The following is a 21,559-nucleotide window of genomic DNA, read 5'->3' as shown; positions in this document are numbered from 1 at the left end:
TCTGCTCTGCCATGCACTAGCTCAGCAATACCAGCAGGGTCAGGCTCTCTTCCAGTTGCAAACCCTCACTAAAGTTTTCCACCTTTGATGGGGATGGGGGTGTGATATATTTTCTTAATGTTTTTCACCTGTAAAATTTTGAGCTTGCCTCTTTTTTTTTTTTTTTTTTTTGGTCAAATGGCATCTGAAGCTTTTTCTGTTCTTGTTTGAGGACACAGGTAAATAGAAATCACCAATTCACACTGACAATTGGAAAAAAAAAACCCACACAAATTTTTTACTTTTTCTGTTTATTTTTTAATAGAAACAAATTCAGATTTTTTTTCAAAAGTGGAGAAGCATTGTTCATGTACAGGTTCATTGCTGGGCTGGCAAAAAAGAGCCATGATCCAGTGGAGGCTGCAGGGCTGGACTGAGCTGGTTTCCAGCTGGGTCTGGTGCTGGTTTTGCTCAAGTGTTTCTCGAGCAAGCTTTCCCATAAACCCAAACTGACCGTTGATACCAACGGAAAATTTTTGTGACCAAAATATGGAGCTCAGGGGGCCTGTTACGCACTAGTTCATGGGTTTCTTAGGTGTCAGCTGTCACCAAATCAACCAAATACTGTCTGTCTTAAGCTTAGCTTTGACTACAAGAAATAAAACAAGCTACTTTTTCCCGACCTTTGCTCATGCAAATAACACAAATACACAACTACACGTCAGTCCTAACCACAGAGCTTTGGATGCCGATTTTGGAACAAAACAAGTCCAAGGCAGCTGCCTGAACCCAGGCCACACCCAGCCTCCCATACCAGGAGCCATGTGGCGCTTGCAAGGAGCCACGAGATTTCCAAACCCAACCTTAAGGCTTCCTTGGAGGGGCCACGATCCAGGAGTTTGTCATTACTTCCCCTCTTCCACCACCCCAAATTTAGAAAAGGCCTTCCACCTGCAGGCAAGTGGTGCCTAAACCTTCTCAATCCTCATCCTAAACAGCTCTGCAAGACTTACACACATGTCCAGGAATAGAAGCAATGTTCCCACTTGTGTGCGTGCATATGAGAGTGGAAGAGTTCATCTACTAGTCTACTTAAACACAGATTATCTTTTTTTTTTTTTTTTTTTTTTTAATGAAAGTGAGCAACTTCCATTGAATCTCCTGGAAATGATGTCAGGGTCATCTTTCTTCCAAGTGTACTTGAGCTGCTTAACTAACTTGTCCACTCCATTCAATACACAGCTTATTTAACATTTTATATACATTATGCTTCCATGAGTGAGCCTGCAGTGACCACAAGACGTGGAAGCTAATAATCAGTTATTCAAAAACGTTCAAATCCTTCTCCCACGGATGGAGCGTTGCCATTGATGCAACAAGTGGGAGCTTTGAACCCAAGTGTGACAAGCACAACCTCACCGAAACTTTAAGTCTCCACAGCAAATAAAACCAGACTAGGAGGAGACTTGTAAAAGGCCTATGGAATGGAAATGTCCGTGTGTCTTCAGATCTACTTGGCTTGTCTAACGCTGAGACAGAGAAGAGGAACCAGGAGCAGCTGCAGTTGAGAAAGGAGGAATCACACAGGACTGAAAACAGCTGCAGAAGATGCTATCCCGACGGTGACAGTGAAGGCTCTGCTCATGGTTGTTGGGTTTGGGTTGGTTTTTTTTTGTGTTACAGCAAAAATAAGGCTGCACCTTTTTTGTTTGTTTGTCTCTTCTCCTCCTCTCCCCAAGACCAGCAGTGATAACCAGTCTAGCTGAGCTGTTCCAGCAGACCATTCCTAACGCTGCTCCAGGAGCTGCGCTGCTGCTGCGGGTAACACCAGCGCTGTTCTCAGTGACAAACACAGCTGCTAGGCTCCTGTATTTTAATTTACAACACAAGAACAAATCCATTGTGGACCTACTATCTCACACTTTAAAGAGGACTTTTCTAAGTGTGTGGGTCTGTTTGGACCAGATGAAAAGGAAAGCTACGGATGAGAAGGAAAATGAGAACAATAACAACAACAACAATAAAACCCAGTTCTATTGATGAAATCATACGGTTTAAACACCCAGATACAGACTACTGGTAAAGTCCCGTACAATAGATGCTCATTCAGTGAGATCATAACTAGTGACAGGTGAACTGCAAAAGTTTGGAAAATGGAGAAAAATAAGAAATGGGTCAGAGAATCTTGTGGGGTAAAGGTTCCCCTTTCCATTTCTCCTCTCTCTTGATTTCAGTTCAGCTGGAAGAGACACACTGCTGAAAACTCTGCTGTTTCCAACCCATGAATACAAAAGGGACAAGGAAATATGAAAAGGTGTGGGGTTTGTCTTGTTTTATTCTGGTTTCAAACTCAGGGATCTGGTTCTAAAGATCTCATGTCAAAACTGCACTAACTTTTCCCTGGATCCAAACCAGTTCATCTATGACTAGTCATGATATTTTAATATAGAGTTCCTCATTTACATAAAACAGGTAAAATAGCTCACAAGTGTTTCAACAAGTAAATTAGGAAAAAAAAAAAATCAGTTGTATTTGCAGTCAGAAATAGGTAGAAAACACAGACTTTTTTAAAAATTATTTTTTAATAAATTTGGCAGAGGATCATATTGAAATGCAAATTTATCACCAAGAAAAGTTCAGAAATCTGATAAAAGTGTTAGGAAAAAGCCCCAAACTGTAAAAATGTGAGTGTGCTCATCAGAACTCAAACCCCAGATAAAACACGAAGAATTAATTATATTTTTTTTGGAGGGGAGGGAAGAAGGGAGAGGGGACCTGTTTTCCAGAAACAGTAATTTCTCAGCTCTTCGTGAGTCCCAGCCCTCCCTTGCAGTCGTGCTGAAGAGCACGGCAGGGCCAGAGGAGTTGACACAGAGAAGGCTTCAATGAGGTTGTTGCATATGTGCGAGACGTTTTCACTTGGTACATGGAAGCGACTGATTTGAATGGCACAGTTTATATCGAAATGGGGCTGGGTTCTAGTTCTCTAGTAGTTGTACTTTGAAAGGTGTAGTATTAGCCCTCTGGTTCTTCACACAAAGACACTCTCCACAATGTGGGAGATGGTTTAAATACCCAGCTGACTCGCTGGAGACGTCTTTAATGGAGCCAAACCATTTTTTTTTTTTCCCCTAACTAAAGCTTGTCTCAGCTCTACAGCACAAAAGTGATGTGCAAACTATATCTCAAACGCAGTTGTATGACAATGTGTATAAAAAAAAAAAAAAAAAAAAAAAAATCAAGCATCAGTGTTTCATCTGCACTCACAGAAACCATTAATTTAGACTTACTCCTTCTTCACCCAGGCAAGGGTGCCTGTTTACTGCAGACACTAATTGTAACTCAAAACCGAGGGTCCAAGCTGAAGCCCACTAAGAGAGTTATCTTTGATTACAGTTCCTTGCCTTTGACAGTTACAGGCTATTAAAAAAAAAAAAAAAAAACCAAAACCAAAGAAAAATTAGCTCTATGTATATTTCTTTATTTTGGGCACATTTGATGACACCCACTGGCTCACAGGTTTCCTCCAGTGACTATCAGATGGCTTTTGCCACTGGCCCAGCAGGTGTCATGAGATGTTTGCCATTTCCAGCTGTGGAAAAGTTTCATTTATAACTCTCATAATACAGCAACCAGCAAAAAAACCCAAAAGCAATTCTGCCATGGCTGGTTTTGTGGCTGCAACTCAGCTATCTAATGTAAAAATGTGTACTGATTCAAACTAGGAAGATTTGGAAAGATACAGATGCAGTCACTTTTTCCTTTTTTTCTTTTTTTTTTTTTTGGTTTTTTTTTTTTTTTTTTGTTTTAATTATTTTGGTCCACCTCTTAAGTTTTAAGTCACCCCTTTTCTGTTACAGGAAAACCAACGAGCTAATCAACAAGGGTTTGTGCTGCTGTGGCCAGTTAGTCCATGGGACAAGAAAAGAGAAAAAAAACCCCAAACAACTACTGTGTAGGAATGTTAAGAACTGGATATGTTCCTGTTTAAATGACAAACTCTGCCCTGACAGACTAAGCTGACAGCAGAATCAGCAGATGCAAACTCTGCTTTTATCAAGCATTTCCTCTAATTACCTTTGGATAGCCTAACTGTGGTATCATAAGAAGAAAAAACCCTCTCCTTCTAACACAATGCCCACAAGAAAAGGCTGAGTTTCGCCAGAGAACCTGTTCCCAGCACAACCTGCTCAAATTCAAAAAAAAAAAAAAAAAAAAAGGCTTTAGCCCATGTTTTGGACAGTCTTCAGGGGCAATTCCCCATGGAAACATCCACCTGGCCCGCGCGAAGCGGAACCCCCTTTCCTACCCTCCTTGTAGTGGTTTCTCTTCACTCCCTAGTCTAACCTGGAACAGTATGTAATTCCTTCTGACCAAATAAAAAATGTTTCAGTGTTACATGTTCCCTTTGCTTTATCTTAAAATCCCCAAAGCCCTGTTTCTTCAGCAGACAGGATTCATAAGTCTCTTAAGTCTGCCACCCTCCACTCCCCCTAAAAAAAAGAATAAAATGATGGTTTAACCCAACGATGGACAAGGAGACTGGGGGCTCTAGGTCCACTGCTGCTCTTTAGTAACACGGGACAAGGGACTCAGTCCTTTTGTCTGTTCCCCCAACAGTAACGAACCCCCCGCCCCCACAAATAAATAAATAAAAGCAAATCCTGGTTACTGAATTTGGCAAAGAATTTTTGAGATACGTGGATGAAAAGCACCTGTTTGCTGAGTGATATTATTATCTTCATTACTATTATTATTAACAATGTGTCTGTTATAAATACTGGTTACACCAGGTGTAGGTGAGCAGTTTTGTTCCTCCTGTCAGGGATGACCTGGTTTGTGTTCACCTTTGGACAGTCAGAGTCCAGAAGGGATTCTTTTATTTTTCTGCCCGAAACCAAAGTCCAATGATTAACAAGCAAACAAACGAGCAAGCGAACACCAGAGGCGCCCAGAGGGCAGGTGCAGCTTTTCCCCTCTCAGCTCCTCAGCACTCACCCCTGCTGCCTCAGGGATAGGCTGCCCCTCCCAGTTTGCAGAATTCAAGTTTACACCAGTGCCACCATGCTAAAATATGCTTTGCTACAAAACTCAGGATCAGGTACTCCACCTCTCCGCTCACGCACAAACAGCAGGCATTTCACTTCAGTAAAAAAAAACCAACCTCAAAACCTCAAAAAAGAAAAAAACCCAACCAGTGAACCATGCCAAATCCTGCAAAAACGCCTTCCTGAAGTCCTCCTCTCATCTGTGTGACAGGGTTCCAGCGCCGTGCTTGGCAGGAACGGCTGCAAGGCTTTTCACACCCAGCTTCTCTGCCTCCCTTGCAAACTCCCTGCTCCAGCTGCCCGCCTGTATCTTTATTCAGGGACTGTGCTAAACATACCTGTACCCTTTCCCTAATGTGACCCTGAAGCCTGTCATTTACCACAACTGAACCAGAGGGTGGAAATACTACACCTTTGAAAATTCTCTTGAAACAGCATCTTTTTTTAAAATCGTATCTCTCAACAGAGCTCCTTTTGTGTGTTCTGTAGGTTACCCTGCTCCCAACCATACCAGCACCTAAAAATTGCTTTCTGACACTTGAATGTATTGCTGGCAAGACAATCAATTCAAGTGGTAAGGTGTATAATATTTAGAGATAAAGATATATATATTTAAAAAAACCCAATAATAGTAAATTCCTGTAATATGTCTAGTCTGATATGAAAGCTCTCCCTCTACAGAGAGGCATCTGCTGTGATTACCTTACAAAATATTAAAAAAAAAACACACACAAAAAATAACTTTCTCTGTGAGAAATAAAAATAAATCCTAGTGCAAATATAAAGCTCTGTAAACCTGGTCCTATGAGAATCTATGGTTAGTAAACGGCAGTTAAAGCAGGTTTATCCTCTCACAGAGAGAGCTCACATCATGGTTTCCACAATGATATGAGTTGGCTTGATCAATCCGCCATTCGAAGTTCCATTGGGGCAGAAGGGGGTGCCACTCTCCGTCTCTTTGGACCACCGATTCACTTCCTTGGGGGCAGCCACCGCTTTTATCCTCTGAGAGAAAGAAGAAAAGCAAAGGTCAGAAGACCGAGCGGCCCCCCCGTGACTCCCACGTGCAGGGCTGGAGGATGGGGCAAGCCACGGATGGGGCTGGTGGCCACAGAGGTGCGTGTGCCTCGTGGCTCTGCAAGGCTGTGGGGACCCAGGCTGAGGAACACCGCCCTCAACTTCTGCTCAGCCACAAAGCCTGGCTTGAGACAGGCAAACCAGAGAGGAGCGGGCATTCACAGCATCCTGCATCCCGCACTCCGGGCTTTCAGCGCTGCAGCTGCTGCACAAATTATGTGTCCCCTCCTTCCTCATTTAGAAACAACTCTGCCTTTTAGCCCGGGCGTTCATTGCCAAGCGGCAACTTCTCTCCTACATCTCAGTACACAAAGGAAGAACTAAATGGCATCTGACCAGTGTTTACTCTCTTTCCTTTCCTAACATGGTCTTTGTGGAGTGTTTTGGCTACTTTTAGACTTGTCTCTCAATAGATGGTGACAATGTAGGCAGGAAAATAAACACTCATGAAAATGCTCTGGCCACAGCTGAAAAAGACCATTAACACTTGGAGGAAAACAAATGTAAGCATTTGTTCTCTGGGAAATGTTCTTTTTTGATTCTATTCTCTTTTTTTTTCCTAATCCAAAGTGTCCCACTTTCTGCTCCAAGAATACCCTGGGCTGCATTTAAGACCGTCTCATTAGGCAAAAACAAAACTAGCCAGAAACCTTAGAAGAGAATTGCTAAGTTTCATGACTGAACAGTCTCTAAAAACTTTCCACTGGAAGAAAAAGAGACCAGAGGAACCTGTGCTGAACTGCGAAGGGCAAGAGATTGCCTGCAAATCCAAACCCGAGAGAATCTGCACTGTCAAGTCTGAATTTGATCCAAAGTTTTCCAAAGCTCAGGGCAATCTGGATCCATTGTTTTGATTTGATTCATTAGGAATAAGAAAAAAATTTAAAAAGCTAAAAAGTGAAGTCCACTGGCAGGAGTGTTTGACTTTTATTCAGTCCCCCATAGCGAAGGCCACGTGTGAGAGCCAAACAGCGCACAGGTGGATCTGAATTTCCCTGAAATTCAGTGGGCTCTTACACAGGGTTTGACCCAGGTCTCTCTCTAGTTTTCTCAGGGATTTGTAGGATGGTGCTTCCTTGTCCCTGTGGGCTGGAGAAGAGAGTTCTTGGAAGCACTTCAGCCCTTGAGTGCTTGTCTGCACGTGAAGGCAATGATTTGCCAAGCTGGAAACTGCAGAAGTGGGACGCAAGTGAAATCACCTGGTGTTGTCTGAGGACAGAAGGCTTCGTGTTTGTTCTGTTTCGACTGTTTGCCCAAAGGACAGGTGATCTTTAACAGTCTTATTTGCATTCACTGCAGGAGAGGCACCCAACTTTGCCCTACCTGGACAAGGTGGCAGTTTTCCAAGTATTGTGCTTGTTTTGTATAAACCAGCAAGTTAAAGCTCCCTTTCTCTTCTAGACAGACAACCGGTTGCTCTTACCTCAATAAGTGACCCATCTGACTGTATGATGCGGATGACCATCACCATAGGGATGCAGATCATGGAGGAAAGGGCAAGAACCCAGCCCAGGCCAATTGCCCAGTCTGGGTATGTGTAGACCTTGTTGTAGGTCAGTGGTTTGTACTTGGCCAAAGAAAAGATAAAGCACCCCTGTGGATGAGAAAGGAAAACAAAGTGAGGCTCAAAAACTGCTGAAAGCAGTAAGGCTACGGTGCTACCACTGCTCTAGGGGAGACAGGCAGTGAAAGGCAGAGCTGATGGATACTGGAGGTATTTTAAACCAGTGGGGGAATTATTCTTCCATTTAAACTACTGAAAGAGCATCTGCATTTGCTTATAGGTAAACTGCTGCTTGACAATAGGGTCTTGAGCAATGGTGCTGAACAGCTGTAATCCTCTGCCTGTTCTTTTTCAGGGCTCAAATATTTGCTACACACTGCAAGGAGGTTATTGGGATGTTCTTCACAGCAAATGACATACTTCAAGCTGAGTGCCTGCCTCAGATGGCTCACGTCTTTCTGTTAAAATGGCCTAGTAGTCCTATTAAAGTAAGGAGAGCTCTCGGAAAGCGAGTTTTCTGTGTCACTAATGTAATATTTTGCCAATCCTAAGAAAAATCCACTCAAATGCAGCCAACTGCAATTTGTGCGGGCACAGCAGAGAGCCGTCACGTTGTAACATCTGAGAACGTGAGGGCTATGTTCAGGCCTCCAGCATCTCCTTGTAAATTGGTCTCTGAATGCAACAGCCTTCACTCAAAGAGAAGGAGTAAGAGGTGGCTCAGAGCTGCCACGTGGAAGACTTGAAAGAGCACGGGACAGTACTCACCACGCAAAGAACTGGTGTGATCACAATCCAGCTCCATTTCATCCAGGGACCAGGTCTGTATCCAATCATGTCCTCAATGGCATCATAAATATTATCAGCGCCTGTGACGGATCAGAATCATCGAGCGTATAAAAGCCACGTAAGCACTGTAGGATTACAGCTGCTTCCCTAGCCCCTCCAAGGGGGTTTAAAGGGAAGATGAGGGTGTCAGATGTATTGTTCAAACGCTTTCTATGGCTGTGAAGCTTAAGATGATTTTCTCCCTGAGAAGGTCAAAGGTTGGGGGACTCTCTCCTACACACCCGCGTTACTCGGATGTGGGATGCAATCCTGATCCCTCCTGCCCCTGTCACACGGCCACTCCTCTGCCCACACTCCCACTGAACTTGCCACAGGGATCACCACGGGAGGGACGTGACAGCAAACGGTACACCCCGCCTCTCCAGGAATCCGACTGATGTGGGATGGAGGCTTTGTTTATTCTGCTTTTCTAAGGAGATGGAGTACATAAAGAACCAGGGAAATGACCAGCCCTAAGCAGCAAACATCTTCTGATCATTCCTCAGCCGCCGTCTCAGGCAGAGGCTGCTACTGTCAGACCTTCAGCATCACCTGAAAGTAACAGGGCAGAATATAATTTTCTGCCAGCTTTCTTTTTGTATTTTCTATTTGTTGTCTTGCCCCTTGTGGACATTGCAGCTCTGAAAGGAAATTCTCTGAGACAAACAGGAATTTTCATGGCTGGCCAAACTTTCAACTCTCATCTCTAAACTTAACACACGTAAATGCTTAATTGTGCTTTTATTAATTAGCAATGGAAAAATACTTTTTTGTGTGTGTGTAAAAACACTGGAGGCTGGCTTCATCCCAGATGCAAATTTGTCTCCAAGATGTCAGTGCAAATTTAGATTAATGGTATGTGTCTGTTGCTGGGAAGAAGATTCTGGGGTGGCTGATGATTAAATGTTTGGCTAGCAAAATTGTCACTGACTCATCAAAAGGTATCAGATGAAAGGATTCTCACTTACCATAAACCCAGGCTACAGCAATACATTCAAAGAATGCAACCCACAAAAGGCATACACCACTAGCTGCATAGTAGTCAAAGAGTTGAAAAACATACATGCCACCCTGTAAAAGAGAGACACAAGGGATTAGGATCCAAAAGGAAAAAAAAAATACTTCAGGCCCAGCTCCCAGTAGCATCTACCAATATATCTTAATGATTGCTGTCTAACAAGAAGAAATATCAAGCAAGTAGGTAAGGTAAACATTTGCCATCACCTTCCCCAGGGAATACATGTTTACTATAGGAAGGATTCCAAACAAGACAATGATTAAATTAAATTAAGCCACTTCATATAATCTACTGAGACACTTATATCGTTCCTTCTTAGTAGTATTTTAGGAGGGGCATTTATAGAAATAAACAATGTAAAGGTTACCTAACATTAACGTCACCCAAATACTAAAAATGGAAATCCGTTTATCAGAAGGATCTTCACTTATTAATTGAGTGGAAGGACTTTTTTAATAAGAATAGTTCATTTTTTTTCTTTGTATTTATACTATGCTGTTAGACTCTTTGCTCTCAATACAGTGAACTGTATATACCTGCACTTTTACTTGAAAAACTGTGTTTGTTAGGCACCTCTGTTACAGGTGCTATTTTAAATCCCACAGTTGTGCTCTTCCAGTTGTTTTTAAAATCTGGCTTGGATTTTATTCTGGAGATAAATATCACAACAGTGCAGTCACTGGAACACATTCCCATCTTGTTTATACTAGAATAAATCCAGTGGTATTTAATTGATTCAAATCTGTGTAACTAAGATAAAAATCTCTTTCCCTGCATGCACTGGATGGATTCTTAATCTGCTCTGCGGAAGGTTCCCGATGTGTTTTATCACTTAGAGCTGGATGTGAATATTCATGCTCGTGTTGATTAGTACTGGAGATCAAACTGAATTTAATGAGATTTTATGTCTCTGTTCCTCTGTCTCAAAAGGGGAGATATATAGCTCCCTTTCAAAATGCTTTCAGATCTAGGGATGAAACATGCTCTGTAGATCTAAAGAGCACTGCTCCTCTGAGTGGCTAATTCCATGCAGTCTCATTCATAGCTAAAATTGGTCTGAAAAGTGTCTAAAACAGAAGGCAATTTCTAGCACTGGTGCTACTTACCTCAGTCACCATAGTTAGTCCCAGAAGATAGCTAAGGAAACATACTATAGCGATGAAGATTTCCCGTCGGTAACCCTTCCTTAGGAAGGATGGGTGCAGATCAACTAATGACGTGATCTGTCCTTCAACTTCAACAAACTAAAGGGGAAAAACAACAACAACAAAAAAAAACGTGACTTGAAAATTACCCACCATATTTAATCCGGGCTCATACGTGTGAGCCATACTTGAACAAATGCTCCACAGCAACACCCTAACTGTACTCTGTGGCAAAAAGCTGCTCTGAATAAATAAATCGGAAGCCATTCCTTTGTAACCCAGAGGTTGAAGTGTGGGGGTAGCAGTCACGTTGGAACAAGCTTTCAGAATTGCTGTTCATTTCCTAGCAGCTTTACGAACTACCAAAGGGGCTCTGTAAATGCAAGCCACAAGGATAAAGGAAGTTAATTTGATGACAGGAAGGCACTTATGTGGCTTTTATGTTGTAGCTGTTCCAGATGAATACAAGATGTGTGCGAGAAAAGAGGCAGAGAGGAAACACTCAAAACAGTCTAAGCTAGGAGATCTAGGAGAGTACCTCCCAGCCTTTTTTTTGATGTGTCAGAAAACCTCACAGGTACTAGTTAGGTTAATCCCACAACTGGCTATAATTCTGCTCTTGGGTTTGCTAGTGAAAATCCAGCCAAGGGAAAGCAGACTTTGATGTGAAATAGCAGCTCTTCTTGACTGAACTTGTCTTTTCCGAACCTGTGAGCAGAGTACCTCCGACTGAGGCTCTGGGGTCCCTCTGCACCAATAATGGTTCATGGAGGCCTCACAGAAAAATGTGGTAAACTGCACATCTAAATCAAAAACGAAGCTCTGAATAGATGAGCTAAAAATCTTACTTTATCTAGCCTCATGATAACTATATTTGTACTTACCTGCCATTGGAAAACTACGTCTGAGATGTGTAACTCGAGTTAACCAAATAACCCAAACTGGGTTTCAATAAAAGTCTAAAGTTAATCAAAAACCAGATGCACTTCACCCAAGGAGAGAAGTGACTACTGAACTCCCCCCAGACAAATCCAAAGAAGGGATCATTCAGCTGATCTGTACTTTCAGCCTGGCAAGGTACGAAAGCACCAAGTTCAATGAAGACATGAGGATACCACGGAGAACCAAGGCTGCCTCTGTAGAAATGATCTTCACTTTAAGTGGATAGATCATCTTACAACTAACGAGTTATCAAGGGGAACCTTATGTCAGGGAAAGCTGCCTTTTCCTACCCAGTATCTATACAGCTCTTACAGCGCCCAGAAGTGCCCCGTAACAACTCTACCCTCTTTGACCACGAGCTGAAGCTCCATTTTGGAAACACAGACCATCCTGCAAAGACTCCACCAGATTTTGTTGCCTCCTGTCTTGGTAAAACTGGTTTTCTTTTTAAACGCAACCCTTTCCTTTGGGCTGATTTGATCTTAAACTGCTCCGGCATTCCAGAAATTTGCTTGACCGCACTCCAAAAAACCAGAGGGGTGGAAGAGAGAAATTAAGCGCTCCAATTAGTTTTAATCATTCTACGCAGCATTTTAAAATTACTAGACAGCTTCCAATTTGCATAAGCACAGGGTTGCTGAACCACGGCATTGGGCACTTTTACATTTACTTTGGAACGACTGAAAGTAGCTCACTAGAGTTCAAAGATTAAGCCGTAAAGAGCAATTTAGGGCAAATGAAATATAAAAAATGTACGAGATTAAGTACACAACTGGGTAAAAATCCATTTACGGATCTCTTCTCATATGAGAGAGCATTTAGCCTAAATGAACATTTCACCCTTACCAATTGGGTTTTTCTAACCTGACTTTCCATTTGAGCGCAGAAGGCTGCCTGTTGCCCTGCAACCTTTGGCAGTTTTGAATGTGTAGTTCACATTAGCTGCATAATCCCTGGTCACCCACGTTTCCTCACAAATGGACTATCTAGAAATGATTTACAGGTACTTTTGAGGTATTTAGTCCAACATTCCTATAAGCAACCACTGGGAAAAATAACCTAACTTCTTGGACTGAACTTCTAGGGGGTTTTTTTATGCTCACTAATTAATAGCAGCATGTGCTATATAATTAGTACAGCTGAAACCCGAGATGCTTTCTTGCCCATTTGGAGGTACTGAATGTGCGCTGGTGACGCGCAAGTCAGCAGGATCCCACATTGCTCAGCAGCTCTGAGCCTAAGGCCACTGAAAAAGGCTACGCCTTTGTCTTCTGTTTGTGAAGCCACCCTGGCTACACTGCACAAAACATTTTGTGCTTTTTGTGCCTCATGATGGCTTCCCTTTTCTTTTTTGGCACTTGGTAACTATCAAAGCCTGTATTCCTAGTTGTTATTAATTCTTATAAAGTGTTTTAATCTATCTACACACTGCAGGTGATCACAATGGCACAAAGTACTCTGTGGAACAAACTTCTGTAGTATTTTATATTTCAAAATGATAAAGCTCTTCTCCAGAGTAGGAGAATACTGCACTATGACCAAGATAGTGGTATTTTGAGGCCAGACTGGAACCGCTATTTCGGTTAGGGAGTATTGCCCTAGTCTTGTGCACTCCATTAACTCCTGATGATGAAGACTTATTGAGCCACATCATACTATGACTTGACAGTCACAGATGCATCAAATGCAGCCCCTACACTGAAGGGGTCTTCTCTTCTGAACTCACGACTGTAAACACAGCTTTTCTGTCAGCAGCACCGAGGCAATAAGCCACATATCTCTTACCCATTGTACTAACCTGGCTATCCAGTCCAAGCAACAGAAGCATAATAAAAAAAAGGATTGCCCAAAAGGTGGGCAGTGGCATCATGGACACAGCTTTTGGGTAGGCAATGAAGGCCAGGCCTGGACCTAGAGAAAAAGAAAATAGGAAAGGGGGAAGGGAAGGGAGAAGAAATAGTAAGTACCAGCTCTTTGGTAAAGGTAGCCACACTCAAATGCAGGAATGCCTGGTTCCGTTCAGATAAATCCAAACGCGGCTGGAAATACCAGAAGTGAAACAGTTTGGCTCTTTTATCTGAAATCGAAGCACGCATGACTACAGCAGAAACCACAGGCAAACCCCCGAGGCCATTGCTAACAGATCACCAGTTTAACATCTGTCTCAAACATGCCAATAATGGAGGTGTCCTACACCTGCTCGCTTGGCCGCAGGACAGTATTGGGGCAGGGGTAGAAGGGGTGACCCAGGGGAATGGCAGAATCCCACTGCTAGCCCACACGGTCACGATGAAGATGATGACGATGAAACTCTTTTGCATGCAGGGAAGGGGACTCTGCTCCGAACATTCCCTGGGATCTTCGCTAACACAACCACTGTTTCCCTCTGTATGCAATCTCCAAACCCAGCGTGGCTTTTCTAGAGCAGGGTTTGCACTCCAGGAGTCTGCTCCTTCGCTTCTGCAAACCCTCACCACTGCACTGAAGTGATCAGGCTACTCCTAGTTATATCAGCTGTGGTCCCTGAAAAAATTCCCTCCTGCTGTTAGGAACTGCTGGTGTGTAAAAATCATTCTGTGCAAAAATCCCTTCCCCATGCTGTCACATCATCTGCCCCTATCCGGCCAGCCTACGCAGACCTGCCGTGGTGACGCTGAATATGACCAACATCGGCCCCGACTGCAGGATGGATTCCAACAGTCTGGGAGCACCAGCAGGGCTGGGAATAAGCACCTGGCTTCTCTGCTCTGGAAAACAAAGCCTGGTGTGCGAGTGCTCGTCACCAGACTGGGGCATCTCGCTCACGCCCCCAACCCGAGCACACGGGCAGGGCCCTCGCTTGCTGATCTCTCACGCGGAGCCAGGGGCTATCAGCTATCACTCAGGAGAGCTTTTGCAGAGAGAGAAATCCCTCTCCAAGTGGGAGACAGGAACGCCGGGCAGCCAGCATTTACGGCAGGCTCTCAAAGTGGCCGCAGAAATCTGGTGAAGCCGATAAAAAAATTCTGAGGGCAGATTTAAATTCAGATTAAACCCAGGAATGCCTGGCTCATCTGTTTGTTTGGTTTAAGGAGCTGTGAAAACTGGCGTTTTCCAGGATTTTAAAGTGGATTCAAGGAATTTTCAATGTGAAAAGGAATTTTCTTAACCTGCTGCAGTGTGGGGACAGAAATCTTATCTCTGATCTGTACATAAAAAAATCTCTAACGCTGCTCTTCCTACCTCCCACTTTTCCTTTCCAACAAGAAAGATGGAAAAAGAAGCAAGAGAAAGAGGCAAAAAAAATATGACTTTTTTCAAACTAAAGAAAACTTTAAGTCACTGAAAATATTTGAACAGAAATAAATACAAATTAGCCAACAATCGAGCAACTAATTTTATTTAAAATGAAACACAACTAAGATTTTATACGACAGAAGATACCAAAAAATTGGTTAATGTCTCAAATTTTGGGGGGGATTTGCTTTTTTTCCCCCTAATTCAGTGGATACAGTGGATTCTCCCTGAGGGAGAACTGCTACCAGATGGCATTTGCAGCTGATCAGTGCAACTGATGAGACAGATGTGAAACTGCTCTCTTCAAAATTTGCTGCAATTCTGTATGCTTTGGCCAGTGAAGCTGTCCTTGCACTGTGATACCACCTACTACCAAGTGCCCTAAGCCCTGTGCTAGCTTTGATTTTCCTTTGAAACTAAGTCTTGAAATAGAAAAAGTCCATGTGAAAGAAAATGTTCCTAGCATCCCCTTCGACTGAATTTCAATAATCAAAAATCATATTTAATTTGAAACTCTGTTGCTCTGAAGGGTGTTTTGTAGAAGTGAAGCACTTGTGGCTGCTATTAAGAGCTAATTAGGACTGTCACAATCCCAGGCCACTCGCTGGCAAAGTGCCACAGCACGGCTGGAGATGTGCCCCGGGAGCAGAGCGCTGCGGAGGCAGAGACCGGGCAGGCATTACAGAGACCAAGGCACTATAGTCAGGCCTGCATAATCTGAATTTGTTTGCAACTGGAGTTTTAAAAAAGGCAGATCTTGTGCTCTTTTAAAGCTGCCACAAATTGCACAGGCAGTAATGTATTTCTTCCAGTCAGATTAGACAGGACTCACTATGGCGTTCTTGAGCCTCCACTGCTTTCCTCTCTCCCTTTAAAAGTATTTCTGAAAAAAAAAATCAAGTGCTATTTATTAAAAATCCCCTTTCACTGGGAAGTCAAAGGGGTCTCATGTACTGTAGTGTAAATCTAAGCCAGTGAAAGTTGGCAGCAATGACCAGTGCTTTAAGTGGGAGCCATCCCGAGCTGATGAGGCTGTCCCAGGAACATTGCACCAAAGCTGAATTTGGCAAAAGTAAAAAAATGTGAATTCTGCTGTCAGCAGATTTGTCAGTGTTCCCCTGGCTTGCAGGAAGGCAAACAAGGAAACAAATGGTGTCACGCACAGGGCAGGAGGGATTCAACTTGCTGTTGGGGAGCAGGAGGTCTTGGCCCCATGGACAACGTCCTCTCCCCGGTGCTACAGCCAAGTGGCAGCGCCTCTGCTCACCTTTTTCCTGACCCAGGGGAGCGGTTCTGACCTTGTGTCATAAGAAACTTAAAAAAGGCAAGGCCGAAAAAAGAGGCCTGAGTGCCTGTTGAGTGTCTCTGTGCTGAGAAGTCAGCAGCAGGGCAGCAGCGGCAGCGAGAGCCTCCCCCACGGCCCCACGTGGGTCCTGGGTGCTCATCCCAGGGGGACCAAGTGGTCTCCAGTGGTTCTGCGCTCAATCTCTGCTGAGAAAGGCAGCGTGTAAACCCACGGGAAGTGGTTTGGGTAATTTTGGGAATGTTTACTGTCATGTAAAAATGTCCTTTCAGATTTAGGTGAAGACCAGCCAGTGATGATGCACAACCCACTGAACAGTCAGATGGTTGCAATCTCTGGCTATTAGTTACTAGGGCTGACTTCAAATAAAGAAGAAAACCTGAAGGAATCAACAGCAAAATATGCAAGAAGTTGAAAGCCAAGTTTGGAAGCTAATCAGTGCCTTCGTTGCCCCTATAAGCTATAAAAACCTTCCTTTAAAAAAATCTTTTTGAGCTGTTGAAAAAATGCTACGTAAACACTAAGTCTGCTAGCTAATTTGTATTTAAACATTATTTAACAATCCAGTGTTACTACAGATTTAATTCTAAAAATGTCAAGCAACAGGAATATAGCTGCTTGTTTATCAGAGATTTAATAATAAAAAGTAGAGTAAATATTGACCAGATAAAAAACCTAACCTAATGTGGAAATAACTTTAAACAATGCTACTCTTGGAATTGATCCACCTACAAAGAAGAAAAAAAAAAAAAAAAAAAAAAAAGGGGCTATCTATGATTCATTCAATAGGATTATTCCCTTGCTTCTTGTTTTCAAACAAAGCAATCAACCTCCAATCAAAATAAGCATTATGTCCAAGACCGTTAACTAATTACACTTGCGAGAGGTATGCCAATTGCAGCCACCGAAGATTCCAGTAGTGCCACACATGTCATTAGTTTTTCATTAGCCCTTGTGAAGTGAGGTACTATTTTTCTTAAAGACTTAACTCCCAGAGCCATGTGATTAGAAGATATATTGACATTTTCTTTTTAATAGCATATTTGCAGAGGGAAGCTTTCAAATACTATGCAGGTGAATTAAAACTGCTCAAAAAAAAAATCAGAAAGAAATGCCAAAAGTGCACTCAGGTGACACTGTTATTAATTGAATCTGATTAGCTTTAAGCCTCATGGCTGTCGAGGCCTGACTCATTATTTTTGAATGGTAATTCCCATCTAATCTGTCTGTTCTACGTGAAAACACATGGTTACACCTGCCCTCATGGACAAGACATACACAGAGGAAAAAAAGTCATCTGTTTTGTCTGAGGTACGTTCACATGCTGTGAGGATTTAGCCTTCTTCAGCTGCATGTGTGCAGCTGGAGGTTAATGGGAAGAACACTTCTGAAATGAGGGAGGAACCTAAGTGTACATCCAGTTTGAAAATGGACTTCTCAAAGTTCTGTCAACCTCACCCTGAAGCTACAAAGGACAAAGGCAGGACTGCAACAACTAGAGTTCCTGGGCATGAAACGGGCCACAGAACCCAGGAGATGGAGTTCTCCAACTTCTCCTGCCTTCCAGTGAGACGTGGGAATATACGTGGGTATATCCCTTCGAAAGGCCACGGCAACAGCCCCACTGCAGTGCTGCGCTGCGAGCAAGCAAAGCTGAGCTATGAAAAGTACATAAGCACTGGCTATTTGCATTTGGATGAAAATAAAGGTAGTCTGAAAAGAAGGATGGAATAAATTCTCGAATCAATGGCATTCTGGACCCTGGATAATGGTGTGGTTTATCTTAACTCTAACCTCAACGCAAACGGATTAGCACACTCTAGGAAATGTGGTCGCTGCCCTGTTAATCAAGACAGAGTAAACGATACAACCCCAGCTAACCCTCACTGCTCTAGATGAAAGCCCAAATCAACAGTGCACTTATTTTTCTGGAGATTATGGGAAATCTTGTTCTGTTTTTATTGCTTAGATGTTAGCTGATTGAGTCTGCAGAACTTTGCTCACACGCTAGGCGGCAGTGCCCACCACCACTGCCACCAATACCATCGTACCTGACTCTGCCACATCAGCAATGTTCACCCCTTGCTCTTGTGCCATGAAGCCCAGGACGGAAAAAATTGCGAAGCCAGACACAAAACTGGTACCACTGTTCAGGCATCCCAGCAGCAAACAGTCCCTAAGTCACACATATGTCATGGAGCAAGTTAATTAAAAAAAAATTAACCCATTGTCCCTACTTTATTTACATCATTTAGCTAAAACACTAAACCCCCTTGGATGGAAACTTGCCTATAGCAGTTGTATTTGTACTTGTTGTAGCTCCCCAGGGAAGTCATTGCTCCTAAGCAGATTGCATATGAGAAGAAGATTTGTGTCCCTGCATCTATCCAGACCTAAAGGGAAAGATGGAAAGACTGTTATTACCAGCATCGTTGCATTGCAACACTCAATGCAAACACACAGTTCAAACTATGCAAAATCAACACAATAATTGCTTCCATTGAGGGGGATAGCTAAAGGATCGGGGAAGGAGGGAAAGAGAACACCACATTTGCAAGTTTGGCTTTTACAGGGAAAAGAAAATTGTTAGTGTCAGAGCCTACAAGAACATCATCTCTTCAACGGTTCCTGTATCCCCTCCCCAGAGATGCTCGGTATTTCTAGATTTTTAGGCATTCAGCTGATCCTTCCTGTCGGTGCAACGATAAATGTGTTTCAGTGCAATAGGAAATGCAGAAGTATTTATGACATTGCTCATTTCTGTTGTAACTCATTTCAGTTGGAATCAGCTGACAGTCACTAAACTAAGGATGTGAAAAGCTTGAGAAACAGGTTTATGCATTTGGTTTGTTTATTTGTCTAGCTTTCTGGTTGTTTTTGTATCTGTTCAAATGCAAGATAAAAAGCCATAGGGGTAGGGGGAAAACAAGCAAAATACAACACACTTTATAAGATATGTATCTGATCTTGGTCACATGGTTCTTTCTCCTGATTACATAAAAAAAACCCCCAACATATACAGAGTGAAATAACAGCACATTATCAACTTCTCAGTAAATACATAGCGAGCTATCAAAATGCATCCACTGAATCCCATCTGTTCGCTTCTTTCTGCTAATGCAAGCCTGCTAACACCAGTAGAAACCACCAAGGAGTTTGAGTAAGTGAGAATTAAGACTGTAGACCATTACCTCCTCCCTCCCACCATCACTTCCCAGCACCTTGCTGACTGGTGTCTCCTTGGAGATGCTGCTTTTGCTAGACCGTGGGAGGGGGCCTGCCAGCTCACATGAACCTCTTCTACATTACTGGCTGATGCTCTGGGCTTAGGGTTAATAGTAGATCATAAAAATGATAGAGTTCCATAAAAGAAGATTCATTCATAAAATCTAACGTCTCCTGTGAAGAGAGTGTCTTGTACAAAGAGGGCAAGACCAGAGAATGAACCAAATTTCCACAATATTTCTTTCAATTATGCTTTTCCTACTTCAGCTGTCCAGCTATCATCAGAGTTTTATTTTGACCAAATACTCATTAGAAGGAAACAGCAAAGACAGACATTCTTCCCTCTCACTGTGACCAACATTTTGTTATATTCAAAGATTCCCTGTTTTTGGTTTTTTTTTGGGGGGGGTATCACATTTCTTTTGCATTTCTCACATGGTCATTATTGGCTGAAATGATGCTGGCCTGCTCAAGTGGCCCATATTTGCACTCTGTGAGCACAGACAGAAATCTTTATCTAATCACAGCCTATACAGAAAGAGTAAGTCTAGCTCCACTAGCCAGGGCTAAGTGAACAGTAATTCCTGTGCCTCAGAAAGCATTTTTCTCCACTTTTGCCTGGTTTTCATTCTATTATTTAATTCACTTCTTTCCCAGTCTCCTCCTACTGAGCAGTGGGAGCTTAGTGACACTGGTACTCACAGTTGTTGCTTGTTGTTCCATCTGTGAAGCTCACGAGTCTCTCCTTTGAAACTAAAGACTATCCTCATTAAAAAAATGCATCTCCCTTACCTTACCAACAAGAAAGCTGAGATTGTATAACGGGACAGAGTCTACAGCCTCAGAGTCCTTTGACACAAAAAAAATACACACGCATACACACACATACATACACATGGAAAGATGCATTAACACATATAACAGTGACCTTCTCAAGCAGATCTCTGGAAAATATAACCCAGCGTTAATGTTCATGCTATATTTGGACCTCTAAAGACCATGGAAAAAAAAATCTATTGCCATTATATCACCACCATCACCCTCCACCATCCCCCTTTGCATAAGAAATGATCCTGCTCCCCACTCCTGGGTCTGTACCTGTGGGTCAGCTAACCGTGAGATATCAGGATAAAGATAAAACTTGATGCCTTCTGCAGCTCCAGGCAGGGTCACACCACGAATGAGCAGAACAAGGAGCATGATGAATGGGAACGTGGCAGTGATGTACACTACCTGGCAATACAAAAAAAGAAAAAAAAAAAAAAAGTTTAATCCGTCAGTCAATGCTACACCTCCAGAATCAAGAGAGATGCGGCAGTGGGAATTCAAAGCCTCCTCATACCTAACAAGGACTGGATCCGAGTTTCTCTGTCTACTTTTAGTTTAATGGTCTTTAACACCTTACTGCTTCAGGCCTGGAGGCAGTGCAGGTTCATTAATCCCTCCAGAACCCCAGAGACAGTGCCCATGTCACTCAGGCAGAGAACACGCAGGATTTTACACGACTCATGACTTTCATTAGAAATTCTGCCTTTGCCCTGTTTGTCCTCAGATGACAAGTGCACCTCTGACAGGGAAGCTGAAGAGATTTCCTCACTGAGGGCGCCTGAAGCATTACCTCATTCTTTATTTTGCAAACTGTTTTGCAAGCTCTGCTGCTACCTCTGATCTTGCTGTGCAGCCTCACTACTGCTTCTGCAGGCAACTTCACAAGGCGCTTCTTTCAGAGACGAAGATAATTCGGGCCATGCTCCTCTGTCTCCCCTTCCCATCACCTCGAATGCATGAAGCCCTTCAGGTTGGCATCAGCCTCAACAGTGGTTAATTTCCAGTCCCATAACTTCATTCGTGCCCTTGCTGCCTATTCAGCAACATCATTATTGGAAACTAAGGCTCTATTCATCCAGTTTGAGAATATGTCTTCATTATCTTTAACCTCTATTCCCACTCCCTTTTAATAACAGCCTGCTTCTTGTTATCTTCTCATTCATTTGATGAAAGAGCTCTTTGCTTTAATCTCCAGTGTGAGGGTTAATTGAGCTTGCATTTGACAGTTCTATCTTTAGACCAACACTTTTTGACCTCTAACATTTTGTTTTCTTTGCTCATCTGTGCTTTCTCTCATTTTTTATATAACCACTGTGTTACAGTCAAGAATCACTACTGTCCAAGACAGGGCATTTTTCATGGAGTCAGATGATCCCCCCAGGTAAT

General features: G+C 42.9%; 1 protein-coding gene across 4 annotated transcripts in view; it reads right to left on the bottom strand.

The window, feature by feature from the left end:
- Positions 1-21,559, bottom strand: part of SLC6A6 (solute carrier family 6 member 6) — a 58,697-nt gene that overhangs the window by 1,159 nt on the left and 35,979 nt on the right. For all 4 annotated transcript variants that reach the window (XM_074914483.1, XM_074914484.1, XM_074914487.1 and 1 more), the window contains 9 exons: positions 20,444-20,578; positions 18,410-18,513; positions 18,172-18,296; positions 13,340-13,452; positions 10,561-10,698; positions 9,405-9,507; positions 8,377-8,477; positions 7,528-7,698; positions 1-6,032 (listed from right to left, as the gene is read on the bottom strand). The exon at positions 1-6,032 is cut by the window's left edge and continues 1,159 nt beyond it. In XM_074914483.1, the coding sequence (XP_074770584.1) occupies positions 5,892-6,032; positions 7,528-7,698; positions 8,377-8,477; positions 9,405-9,507; positions 10,561-10,698; positions 13,340-13,452; positions 18,172-18,296; positions 18,410-18,513; positions 20,444-20,578 (1,131 nt within the window). In that variant the 3' untranslated portion in view covers positions 1-5,891. The remainder of the gene's footprint in view (positions 6,033-7,527; positions 7,699-8,376; positions 8,478-9,404; positions 9,508-10,560; positions 10,699-13,339; positions 13,453-18,171; positions 18,297-18,409; positions 18,514-20,443; positions 20,579-21,559) is intronic.

Source organism: Athene noctua, chromosome 10 (genome assembly GCF_965140245.1).
Source record: "Athene noctua chromosome 10, bAthNoc1.hap1.1, whole genome shotgun sequence".
Lineage (NCBI taxonomy): Eukaryota > Metazoa > Chordata > Aves > Strigiformes > Strigidae > Athene > Athene noctua.
The sequence above is the reverse complement of the archived record's forward strand: the minus strand, read 5'-3'. Positions and strand labels throughout refer to the sequence as shown.